This window comes from Eptatretus burgeri, chromosome 2, assembly GCF_056783735.1.
Source record: "Eptatretus burgeri isolate ZD-2024b chromosome 2, Ebu_testis_v1, whole genome shotgun sequence".
NCBI lineage: Eukaryota > Metazoa > Chordata > Myxini > Myxiniformes > Myxinidae > Eptatretus > Eptatretus burgeri.
Window position 1 is genome coordinate 23607087 of NC_140962.1, and position 13993 is coordinate 23621079.

The window sequence follows — 13993 nt, forward strand, 5'->3', positions numbered from 1 at the left end:
GTTTATCCTTTGCCCTGGCTTCGATGTATTTGTTGACAAACCTTTGTTTCTCTGTAAATTGTAGTTATATTCTGAGAATATCAAAAAAGACAATGAAACCTGGAACTTGACATAACATGACATAAATCTTTCTTTTGTAAGAAAACAGATTGTAGGTTCCAAAATAGATTTGGGATTGACAAAATAACAGGATCATGCTGAACATTGTCAGGAATGAACAGATGTTTCCTTGTAGTGATCATTGTCTGAAAGGAGACATTTTAGTTTGGGTGTTCAAAGGATTATACGAAAAAGATACACACAATAGTCCAAGGCGTGCCAATGTGTTTTGTTTTTCAATGTATAAAGACATAATTATGAGGGAAATATGTTATTTTATTAATTACATCGACTTGTAAATTGGGGATTTGTTTAAAAAAAAAAAAAACACCCTTTGGTGTTTCTTCTACTCTCCATCGGTGTATCTTAAACTATTATGAGTACACCATCGTGTTCCTGGGAGATTTTAAACATTTTAAGGATTATTTAAAAAAAAACAATTCTCCAGGAAATATCGCCAGGGATCTCCAATCTATACACTTGGTGTTGTGCCTCACCCCCCACTCCTCATTATTCAATAACCTGGTTCCACCTCTGGGTGATCAAAACAAATCACTGGAGTTCAAAAACTAGCAACTTCTGAAATCGTTTTCATCTTGCCTTTGTCCTACACCAGCATTGAGCTGATGTTGATCTTACTTTGAGGAGATGCTTCGCAGGTCCAGCCTCTGTCACCACCATAGCATTGGCACAGCAGTGTCTGACCCCGGTAGACATGTCGCCATTGCTGACCTATGAAATACTCTCGCTCACCAGCTTTACAATTATCTGTTGGACACACACACACATGCATGCACATACACACTTTTTAATTTACAATTATTGAGTACTGTATTTATATAGTTGATGAGCACTTCTCAAAGTCCTCAACTTAAGCAGGTTGAATGCCATGAGATCAAATCCATCAGTGGAGTGAAATAAACTGGAGTTCAACTCCAGAATTGGGTCATAAAGCCAGTTTAGCGATTTAACTCCCAGACTGGGTCATTGAGGAAGCCGAGTAGCCATGGCTTTGGCAGGACAGGTTAAATCTTAAAAACTTTTGACAAAGAGAAGGAAAAGGCAAAGCAAAACAGCAGAATGTCTGGAACGTCTCCAAGATTTCTCTACGTCTGAAGGAAACCCGTTCAGGAAACTCTCCCCCCCACAAATTATCCCCATAAACCTAAACCCCCCACTTTCCACTTCCCCCTCACTCCCTGCCCTATATCCATCCACCTCCGGAACACAGGGAAGCCACATCGACCATTCGTACAGGATTCAAATGCTCACAAAGTGGATTTGAGAGATTTCCACGTTAACTACAGCACGAGCTTTTCTGAGCTGGTGTAGAAGCAATAAGTGCTGAGAAAGAATGGAAATAAGGATGTGAGATAAGGATATGTGATTGAAATCTGTTATAAAAAATATACACCTTTGATGGTAAACATATAATGTTTATTGCACTCCGGATGCTGATTATTATTAATGGTTATAATTACCATGGACGTCTGGACAACGAGAATCATACCTGGCTTGGGCTGAAGCACCGGTCCAACATGAGCGTGCTGAGGGTCCGCTGTCGCGACCCCAGAAAGCACACAGACCGCAAGTCCGAGCGCCAGCAGTGCCATTCCGCTCCCGGTGTGACCTGATCAAGACCCCAATGCACCGAGCTGAGGCGGACAAACGTTGTAGTTTCTGGCTGAGATTAGGAAGTACAATTTTAGGAAAACCGTTAGAGCTGCGCAAAGGAGGACGACTATAAAGGATAGCCTTCCACCTTTTGCAAAAGCTGGTGGTTCTACTTCTACCGACCGACTTTTACCGACCAGTGATCTTACGAGTTGGCTCGACACGGCGCGCAGCACTGGGCGACACCATGCACGGGCGTCTCCAACCCCTCTGCGCACAGTTTTATGCACAACTTTCTCCACCCACTCTCCAGACCCCCCACGTTCTCTCCTTTTTACTTCCTCCTTCCAATGCCCCAATCATTCCAAGCCGCTGCTCACCTTCTTAGGTCCGTCCGTAGCTTCTGAACCCCCTGTGGAGCTGCCAAGAAAAAGAACTCCACATTCGGATATGGTCTAACCCCCCTTATCTTAACTGTAAATATAGAAACAACATTTACTATAACCGCTGGTACCTGTCACAGTAGTTTTCAGATGAAGAAGTTCAAACACCTTGGGAAGCCAATAACATGCAGGGATCAGGTAAGTCGATCAATGTATGGGTTTTTGGGGGAGGGCGCGCTAGGTAAGCGTACCGAGTCCATTGCAGGCCGCGCCCGGCAGGAATGTGCCCCTCGGGCGTCGCGCTGCTTCGCGCGTTCGCGTTAAAACCCCCACGGCACGCATTGGAGCGGCTGAACCGCAGCTCATCATTTTCCGCTCGCAATCAAAGGGCACTCGAGCCTCGTCTTTGTCGTCTGGTGCTCTGATCAAGGCTATGGGAACAATGCGGAAAGTTTACACACTTTTGCCATGTGTAGTGCCTGAAAGTCCAAAGGAAATCAAATTATCAATTGAAATGCACACAAACAACACATATACACTTCATGTTTCATTTATACTTGGTGAACTTCATTTAACCGGTGAATACTGTTTTTTTTTTTTGACATACTCATTTAATTCGGCCGGTGACATTTCAATAAAAATGATTTTTAAGTCAAAAAAAACTGATCCGCCATTCTGTAAGATATGTGTATGGTTTTGAGGTGGGGAAAAAAAGGGAACTTCATAGAGACATACACTGTCTGGAATTGAAAATTCGACCAAAACCTCAGAGGTGAAGATCCTTGACAAGGAGACCCTTGCTGCCCACCTTGACTGACTCAATAATCTGGTGAACGGTCTCCTAATGGGAAGTCCAGCATGAGGATCTACGATTTCCTAATTGAGGCCGAATTCCTTTGCTTATCGAAGCGTCTTATCGATGTGGAGCAGGAGCCCTGGGTACACACTGCGCGAGTTTTCTCACTGAGTCACTCCCACATGGCAGACAGGGAGGTTGAGACCTGTGGGGTGGTGGAAGGGTGGCTGCACATCGTGGTGCCCATCAATGATGGAATCTCAACATGGAGTCTGCTTAAACTCAAGTAAAAGTCAGAATTTTCTTCATACCGACATATCCATCACTCACCACCATATTCAAAGTAATCAGAGACTTTTATGACTGTTATCAGGTCAGTATTTACAATCGTCATTCCAGCTCTCAGCACATAAGCTGTTCCATATGAGAGAAAACATTACAACCGAGGGTCTGTTCACTCGGTAAATAATGCATTCTGGGACTATCAAACCCAAATTGTCTGCCGTAAACATGCAAAGTGAAAAAAAAGAAACATTTACTGCTGCCATGTCCGACCGAAGCAGGAGGGTTTGAGGAATAAAGGAAAAGATAGCCCCCCTATGGCTCGTGTAACATGTGCAGGGCCACTTTGTGGGACAACAAATATATATTAAACAAGTCTGAAGATGACGATGGTTCACGAGCGGTATTTGACGATGTAGATTGTTTCAGAAGTCAAGGATGAGACAATGTGATAATGTTTGACCAACATATAAAAATTATCAACATGATGTGGTACGAGTGACAGGTTATTAGCTGCAAAATATCGAAAACCCGGTTTCGTTCAACAACTTTCAAAATTTAACCTTTGCATAACCTTTATAGGTCACAAAACAATGTTGTGGACATTAAAATAAGGAAACAGGATACATGCTATAGCTTATTGGAATTATTTCGTCAAAGAAGGTCGAAAACCCGGTTCGATTCCCACAACTTTGAAAATTTGACCTTTGTGAACTTTAAAGGTCAAAGGTCAAGGATTATGAACTTTGGTGCAAAACTTCCTCTGGAACATTCCAGGAACAATAAAATGTCATATAGGCTATATGGCATTTTGCACTCCTCGGATTATCCATACTTTGATGAAATCAGCGTAAAAACAAACTTGAAGGGGGTGCCACGGGCAAGCTGTTCGAGATAGAGCAACATGGTTTCAAGACTTGAGGTGGGGAATGACCTCAAGATTATGCATAAAAAAATATTGTCATCCGAGCTCTCAAAGTTTGGGTGGTCGTATGATTTTTATGTCAAAATTCGAAATTTTCTCAGTTCATGACCTTGTGACTTGGACCTTGGGATGAAAATGAAAAATCGAGCTTGGTGTGGCTCTGCAGGTGCCATTGCGCTAACCAAATACTGAAACCCCTGCCAGATTCGACAAACCCCTCGGAGAAGATGGATTTTTATGTCAAAATTCGCAATTTTCTAAGTTCGTGACCTTGTAACCTTGACCTTGGGACAAAAATGAAATATCGAGCTCCATGAGGCTATGCAGGTGCCATTGGGCGAACCAAATACTGAAAACCCCTGCCAGATTCGACAAACCCCCTAGGAGAAGATGAAAATTGAAATTGGCTACCCCCTAAAAACACAATTCGCAATTTTCTAAGTTTATGATCTTGTGGCCTTGACCCTGGGACGAAAATGAAAAAAAAAAAATCGAGCTCCGTGGGGCTATGCAGGTGCTATTGGGCGAACCAAATACCAAAACTTCTGCCAGATTCGACAAACCCCCGAGGAGAAGATGCAAATTGAAATCAGCTACCCCCTAAAAACACATGTTTTTTGGGCGTAGCTCTGCCCATAATGGGCGCACCATGCCCATTCTCAGGAAAACACAACTAGATCATGATATAAACCTCCCACCAAAATTTTATCAGGATCGGATCAAAACCCACGGAGCTATGCTCGGGACAGACAGACAGACAAGCCAGTAGGTGGACATGGGTAGTCGACTACCCAATAGAACCTGACGCGAAGGGCCCGTTCGATCGGGAATGACCTGAGAATTAAGCACAATAAAATTCATGATTCTAACTACAAGGGTTAATGCTGCAGATTGTTTTTTTCGTTAAAATACCCCCACATTTAGAGGTTTTTCGGCCGATGCTTGGCAATGGAGGGGTCCATAGCAATGCTTCTTTCTCACACATAACTAGGACATACCATGAACCTACCATACGAGTTTAATGTATATCTGACTCATAGTCTCTGAGATATAACGAACTTCGTTTTTTTTATTGTTTTCGACCAGGTTTCATTCAAAGTCTATCTTCTCCGACAGTTTTTATCGGATCCGGCTGGAAATTTTTGACAACATGGCTGAATGTACACACACACACACACACATACACACACACACACACACACACACACACACACAAACACACACACACACACACACACACACACACACACACACACACACACACACACACACACACACTCTGGCTGAATGCCCACTGTCGCTCGTGGCCCGATTTTTGATTTTCGAAAAAAAAAATTTTTTTGGATTTTTCAAAAATTTCAAAGTCCCGTTGCGAGGCAACGGTGGTGTCCATAGCAACGGTTCTCATTTGCACACAACTGGGTCATGGTATGAACCTTCCAACCAAGTTTCATCGAAATCGCCATTGTATTAACGGAGCACTGGACCGAACAGAGGGACAGACAGACAGACAGACAAACATAGACGGAAAAACTGATAATAAGGGTAGAACAAATTTTAAAAATTAAAAAAAAAATTTTTTTGAATGGATCAACTACCCCCAATTTTTTTTTTTTTCGACTGGATCGACTACCCAACAGACGGACATATTTCGTCGATTTAAAGAATATAATATGGAATAGACAAAGCCAAGAAGCGAACGTAGAATTCTTCTTACATTCGCTTCTTAAATATATCAAATTAAAGTCTTTTTGCTATGAAAAAATAAATATTACCTTAACATTACCTTCACAACAACTACACCACCAATAACTGGATCTCATCTGCAAAAATAAATATTACCTCAACATTACCTTCACAACAACGACACCACCTAGAACAGGATCTCATCTGAAAAAAAAAAATTCCTCAACATTACCTTCACAACGACAACTACACCACCTAGAACACAATCTCATCTAAAAAAATTAATATTACCTCAACATTACCTTCACAACAAGAGCCTGGTGTTGGCACAGTGGTTAGGGCAGCGGCTTGGGATCCAAAAGGTCCTGAGTTCAAGCCCCGTTGGGCCACTGAATTAATACACCAAGGGGTTGACTCAGCCTGTCATCCTTCCGAGGTCGGCGAAATGAGTAACAATGTACTGGGCCGCTGTATACCCGGTTAAAATAGGTGTACCATATCCCTGTGTCGTAAGAGGCGACCAGGGTTGCGTCAGGAAGGGTATCCGGCGTAAAACATGTGCCAAATCACTATGCGGATCATACGGCTGATCCGCTGTGGCGACCTCTAACGGGAACAGCCAAAAGAAGAAGAAGAAGATTACCTTCACAACAACTACATCGCCTAGGACAGGATCTCATCTAAAAAAAAAAAAATATTACCTCAATATTACCTTCACAACAACAACTACACCGCCTAGAGCAGGATCTCATCTGAAAAAAAAATATCCTCAACATTACCTTCACAACAACAACTACACCGCCGAGAACACGATCTCATCTAAAAAAATGAATATTACCTCAACATTACCTTCACAACAACAACTACACCGCCTAGGATAGGATCTCATCTGAAAAAATAAATACTAGAAGTGAACGTAGTATTCTTCTGACATTCGCTTCTGTCTTTACGTATAACTTGTTCATAACTGTATACGCAATTTCCGGTTACTTCGTCCTGGATTCGGGATCAGCGATCAAATAATGTAAATCACGATTAAAAATTATTTTTTGATGATGTGAGAGATATCTTTATTAAAATCAGTGGAGGAAATATACACCATGTCTGATATTTGGGTCTTTCATGTCTCCGATGATGCCTTTATCTCCGGCATGCATCATTCCCCATGCTAAAAACCGGAAGCAAAAAAAACCCGGAAGCAAAAAAAAGACCGGAAGCAAAAGGGTCATAGCCAACGACACGGATTCACAATTGCTCCGGTATTGTGTTGTTTTTGTTGTTTCCTATTCCCTCATGTGCATGCGTTAAGTAATATTCACAAGATAGAAATGAAACCCAATCGTGTTTATACACCGCACAGCGTTGAAAAACAACCAGAAGCAAAAGTGTCATAGCCAACGTCATGGATTCCAAATTGCCAGGGGCATTGTTGTTGTTGTTTTGTTGTTTCCTTTTCTCTCATGTGCGCGCGTTAAGTATGAAGCTCACTGCATTCGCTATAATGGAGAAAGTACATGTGATGATGTATGTGTGTATGTATGTATGTATGTATGTATGTATGTATGTATGTATGTATGTGTGTGTGAGTGTGTATGTGTGTATGTGAGTATGTGTGTATGTGTGTATGTAAATATGTGTGTATGTGTGTATGTGTGTATGTGAGTATGTGTGTATGTGTGTATGTAAATATGTGTGTATGTATGTGTGTGTGTATGTGAGTATGTATGTGTATGTATGTATGTATGTATGTATGTATGTGTGTACGTGTGTATGTGAGTATGTAAATGTGTGTGTATGTATGTGTATGTATGTATGTATGTATGTGTGTACATGTGTATGTGAGTATGTAAATATGTGTGTATGTATGTGTGTATGTATGTATGTATGTATGTATGTATGTATGTATGTGTGTACGTGTGTATGTGAGTATGTAAATATGTGTATGTAAGTTTGTAAGTATGTATTATGTATGTGTGTAAGTATGTATGTTTGTGTATGTGTGTATGTATGTATGTATGTATGTATGTGTGTATGTATGTATGTTTGTGTATGCATGTTTATGCACTCTTCACCTTTGGTTGGACAGCTGACCTGAAGTCACCCACAATTGGAACCTGAAACACAACCTGAAGTACCCAAAGACCCCCAGCCCCAATCCCAAGGAACCAAAAGACCCAGACAACCCTGAGGCCCCAAACAATCATGAAGACCTAAATGACCCTGAGGACCCAAGGACCCAGACATCCCCAAAAGACCCCAAGAACCCAGAAGTCCTCAAAAGACCACAAGGACCCAGAAGTCCTCAAAAGAACCCAAGGACCCAGAAGTCACCAAGGATCCAAAATACCCTGAGGACCCAAAAGACTGAAAAGACCTCCGTGCCCCCGCTAAAGACCCAATGAATCCCAAAGACCCAAAATACCCCGAAATATCCTTATAGACCCAAAAGACTCCAAAGACACAAAAAGGTCCCGAAGATCAAAAAATACCCCAAAGACTGAAAAGACGCGAAAGACCCCGAGGAAACAAGACACCCAAAAGACTCCAAGTACCCAAAAGATCCCATGTACCCAAAAGACCCCGAGGACCCCGAAGACCTAAAATACCCAAAGGACCCAGAGGATCCAAAGGACGCAAAATATTTTGTGGACCCTGAAGACCCAAAATATCCAGTGAAGCCAAAAGACCTCAAGGACCCCAAAGACCCAAGGGATCCAAAAGACCCCGAGGACCTAAAAGAACATGAGGACCCAAAATACACAACGGACCCAAAAGGCTCGATGGGTCTATCTGGGACCTATGGAAATTCTGCATAATGTAAAATGTGACTTGAGGTTCCCAAAATCCTCCAGTCTCCTCCCCCCCCTCACCCCAACACATAGACACCCAAGTCCTTAACCCCATCCCAACTCTGTCCCAGACTCTGTGCTCCCCTCCCTGTTTTTTCAAATGCTCAAACCCCCTCCCAAACCAAAGTCCTCAACTTCCCCCTGCCCCCGAAGGCCTCAAATCCCTCGATCCCAATTCTGTCTTCTCTCTGCCCACCCTTCCCCCGACCCAACTCTATCATCCTCTCCCCTTTTCTTCTTCAAGTCCTCAACTGCCCCAACCCCCAAGTACTCAACCCCTCCCAACCCCAAGTCCTCAATCCTCCCCCTCCCCATTCCCAACATCTCAGTGTCCCTCTTCCAACTCCATGCACCCCATCCACAACTCTCTGCCCCCCCCCCCCGCTTCCCATTTCTTGCCGTTCTTAATAATGTTACACAGGGAACATTGTTACATTGTTCATGTCCCCGTTTATAAAGTAACAATGTTACAAGTAAAGAAAGATGGAGCATTCAATTCACAATCACTCCCCCACCCCCCTTTCTTCCCATATCGTTACTTTAATTGACGGACCAGTGTTTGTTTTTTTGTCACACTACTCCTCCTACAGTTCTGAGCCGATAACATCCAGACTTGTGACATAGGATCAGCGTGACCCCAATTAATGGATGGGACTGTTTTTATCTTTGCCGGTGGTCTTGGGGATGCAAATTCTCGATGTAAAAGTGTATCATGTCATGCCACCTCCAGGTTTTACCAGGTATTCCAAGTCTCCACCATTTACTGCACAGTCTTCCTGTCCCCACTTTTTCCAGTGCAGTGAGGTGTTTTGAATTATAAGCAGTGGGTATGTTTTAGCTTCATGCAGGTAACCCAGGTTTTTGTCTTTTTTTGCCTCTACGGGGCTGTCAGTTGCCGACACACTGCCCAAATAAAGGTATGCGTCAGAAGAACATGTTGCATGCTTGGAACAAGATTGCCCAAAGGGCAGGTTCTCTGCTAGTCCTTTTAATTCCACAAATATCAAAGTGATCTTTGTGCGAAGGTGTTTTCCAAAAAAAGGAAGCGATTTGACAAAGCTCGAATCGATTTAGCAAGTTTTTAAAGCAAATATTTGGCAACTTCGCAATCTTCCTCTATCAGAATACATTTATTTTGTATGTATGTATGTATGGATGTATGTACGTATGTTCTAACTCTGAAAGGAAAGGAAAATGTGTCTCAATCTCCCTCTTCCACCATTTGGAATGCACGTAGTGCTGAAAGTCTACTTCCCCCTTTCGAAAGTTTCACCTTTTGTTTCCTTTTAGCCTGGAATTAAATTGCATGAACTCAGACTTTTTCCCGCCATTATTTACACATTGTAACCCACAACTGCCAAGTGAAAACCAAATTCTACAAATTTCAGAAAATTAAGTAACAATACGAGAATATCTTGGTTGGATATGTGCCCACCACTCTGAGTTAATATTTGGTGGAAGCACCTCTGACAGCAATTGCAGGTGTGAGTCCTTTGGGATACATCTTTACCAACTTCGCACATCTTGATTCAGCAATATTTGCCCATTCTTCTGCACAAAACGGTTCAAGATCATTCAAGTTGCATGGGGAGCGTTGATGGACAGCAATCTTCAAGTCATGCCACAGATTTTTGATTGGATTGGGCTCTGACTCTGACTGGGCCACTCGAGGACATTTATCTTTTTGTTCCTTAGCCACTGCGGTGTAGCTTTGGCTGTGAGCTTCAGGTCGTCATCCTGCTGACAGGCGAACTTCCGTCCCAATTTCAGCTTTCTTGCAGAGGGTGGCAGGTTTTCCTTTAGGATTTTTCTGTATTTTGCTCCATCAATTTTCCTTTCAATCCTGACAAGTGCCCCAGTCCCTGTTGATGAGAAACATCCCCATAATATGATGCTGCCACCACCATGCTTCACAGTCGGGATGGTGTTCTTTGGGTGATGTGTTGTGTTGAGTTTGCGCCAAACGTAATGTTTTGCATTTCGGCCAAAAAGTTACATCTTGGTTTCGACAGACCATAAAACTTTTTTCCACATGGCTTGAGAATCTCCGGAGTGGTTTTTTTGCATACCTCAAACGGGACTCAAGGTGGGATTTGTTGAGTAATGGCTTGTTTCTTGCCAACCTACCATACAAGCCAGACTTGTGGAGTGCTTGGGATATTTTCTCATGCACATAGTCACCAGTCTTTGCCATAATGGCCTGTAGCTCTTTTAAAGTTGCCATTGGCCTCTTGGTGGCCTCTCTGATCAGTCTCCTCCTTGCTTCGTCATCCAGTTTGGAGGGATGGCCTGATATAGGCAGGGTCTTGGTGGTACCATATGCCTTCCACTTCTTAATGATTCCTTTGACTGTGCTCCAAGGGATATTCAAGGCCTTTGAAATGCATGTCATGCCAAAAAGCATGTGGACACCTGCTCGTCCAACATCTCATTTCAAAATAATGGGCATTAATATCGAGTTGGTCCCCCTTATGCTTGGTATTGGCTTAATGGTTAGGGTGGTGGGCTTGGGATCCCAGGATCTTGAGTTGAAATCCCACTCGTTGTTGAATTAATACCAGGTGGGGTTGACTCTGCCTGTCATCCTTCCGAGGTCAGCAAAATGAGAGCCAGCTTGCTGGAATCCTATGTCAGAGTGGTGATCTGTCCAGGATTGTGCTCAATAGCCAAGGAGACTGCTTAGGCAGCACTAACGCTCTGCACAGAGTATGGTCCCAATCTCCTAAATATGTTCTGTTCCTCCTATACCATTTTTGGTCCTATCTCTCAATGGTGAAGAATCACTTATGCCTTTCTCCTGGCTCGCAGTCAGCATTCCAATTCATCCCAAAGGTGTTTGATGGGGTTGAGGTCAGCGCTCTGTGCAGGCCAATCAAGTTCTTCCACACTGATCCGAACAAACCGTATTTGTTTGGACCTTGCTTTGTGCACGTGGGCATTGTCATGCTGAAACAGGAAAGGGCCTTCCTCAAACTGTTGCCACAAAGTGGGAAGCACCGAATTCACTGGAATATCATTGCATGCTGTAGCATTAAGATTTCCCTTCACTGGAACTCAGGGGCTGAGCCCAAACCATGAAAAACAGCCCCAGACCATTACTCCTCCTCCACCAAACTTTACAGTTGGCACTTTGCATTTGGGCAGGTAGCGTTCTCCTGGCATCTGTCAAACACAGATTCGTCCGTCAGATTGCAGCATGGTAAAGCGTGATTCATCACTGCAGAGAACGTGTTTCCACTGCTCTCGAGTCCAATGGTGCTGAGCTTTACACCACTCCAGCCGACGCTTGGCATTACACATGGTGATCTGATACTTGTGTGGCTGCTCGGCCATTGAAACCCATTTCATTAAGCTCTTGACGAACAGTGCTTGTACTGCTGTTGCTTCCAGAGTCAGTTTGGAACTCGGTGGTGAGTGTTGCGACCAATGCCAGACGATTTTTCCACGCTACACGCTTCAGCACTCAACGGTCCCGTTCTGTGAGCTTGTGTGGCCGACCACATCGCAGCTGAACTGTTGTTGCTCCTCGACATTTCCACCTCACAATAATAGGCACTTCCAGTTGACCGGGGCAACTCTAGCAGGGCAGAAATTTGACAAACTGACTTGTTGGAAAGGTGGCATCCAATGACGGTGTCACGTTGAAAGTCACTGAGCTATTCAGTATGGCCGCTTCTACTGCCAATGTTTGTCTATGGAGATTGCATTGCTGTGTGTTTCATTTTATACACCTGTCAGCTATGGGTGCAGCTGAAATCGCCGAATCCACTCATTAGAAAGGGTGGCCTCATACTTTTGGCCATGTAGTGTATTTTTATACCCATCCCCTGATCTGTGCCTTTCCACAACTTTATCCCAGAGATCTTTTGAAAGCTCCTTGGTGCTCATGGTTGAATCTTTGCTGTGAAATGCACCACTTAACAGAGGAAACCGACAGGAACAGCTCGTTTTATTCTGAAACGAGCAAATACAACCCGTTGCTTCACTGACAGGGGTTGAGAGAGAGAGAGAGAGAGAGAGAGAGAGAGAGAGAGAGAGAGAGAGAGAGAGAGAGAGAGAGAGACACACACAGAGAGACACAGAGACACAGAGAGGCAGAGACGCAGAGAGACAGAGACAGAGACAGAGAGACAGAGAGACGTATGGAAAAAAAAGAAGAAGAGAGAAACGTGAGGGGTGGAGGTGGGTTAGTGAAGAGAATATGCTATGCTTAATGACCGAACACACAGAGACACAGAGACACAGAGACACAGACACACACACGATATCGGTAATTTTTCGAGAATCGGCAGGTTGGAGTCAGTTTGATTACCAACTACAGTACTTATTGGATACAATCCAGAAACCTTGAGTAGCTTTCACCAAAAAACAACGTTACATTTATATCGACGTTTCAGGGAGATGATAACAAACATTATTCTTTATAAACAGCTGCGTGTGATGGGTGGAAAAAAAACATTGGCTCTGTAATTTAGAAAACACGTAAATACGGCAAAACACTCAGAAATCGGGCGTTATCAAATATATTTTGCTTTGAAACTCACAAAGGGAAACCTGAAACAACCTCCATAAGATATGGGATGAAACATTGCCACCACGGCACCTGTAACAGGCATGGTATGTCCACACACTCAAGGAGTCCGTACAGATCCAAATCTACCCATATGTTCCACGTCCGTGTGTATGTAAACGTACCTCTACCTTGAAGTCACTGTCGACTGTACATCCCGATCAGGACATGAACTGTACTGTACAGCTCGGTAAGTGGCTTCAGCACTCAAGCACCCCAACGGAACACCTGGCTTAGGAAGTGATTACCAATTGCCCTCGATACAACGATACACCCGAAAATGCCCATGCAATGTCCGAATTGGACAAATCAACACTTTTGGGGGAGTCGGAACTGCTGATACTTTCAAATCTGGAGCTTAAGGCCCGGTCACACCTTGATGTTTTAGCCAACGTATGCCGATTTTTGAATTTTTTTTCTAAAACGCTGGCACACGTTGAAAACGTTATGGGTAAGTTTTGATAACATTGAGAGCACGCTGAAAAACACTGCCATACGTCGTTGTACGTTGGCTTTAAACGTTGTACTTTTTGGTTGTCCTCAAATTTTTTCATGCTTGAAATTTCACAACGTATGTCGGCGTATGACTCACACATTCCGCTACGCTGGCCACAGGTTGTATGCACGGTCTGCGATCGTTGACAGATGTCAACACATGCTACTTGTAAGTTAATCATAAGTTGAGACACGCCGAGGTAATGTTTAGTGTACCCGAAACTTATTTCTAACCGATGATTAACGTGTTGTTGGCACGTTACGCGATCGTTGCCACACATCGACAGACGTTAC

General features: G+C 43.4%; 1 protein-coding gene across 5 annotated transcripts in view; it reads right to left on the bottom strand.

Annotated features, from left to right (window-relative positions):
* Positions 1-13993, bottom strand: part of LOC147031599 (uncharacterized) — a 595949-nt gene that overhangs the window by 355075 nt on the left and 226881 nt on the right. The window contains exons 1-2 of one of the 5 annotated variants that reach the window (XM_085865860.1): positions 1610-1956; positions 739-867 (exon numbers count right to left, since the gene is read on the bottom strand). The exons of the other annotated variants lie outside the window; for them this stretch is intronic. Of the exons in view, the coding sequence (XP_085721986.1) occupies positions 739-867; positions 1610-1712 (232 nt within the window). The 5' untranslated portion in view covers positions 1713-1956. Of the gene's footprint in view, positions 1-738; positions 868-1609; positions 1957-13993 lie in introns of those variants that run through there. 5 annotated transcript variants of the gene reach the window in all.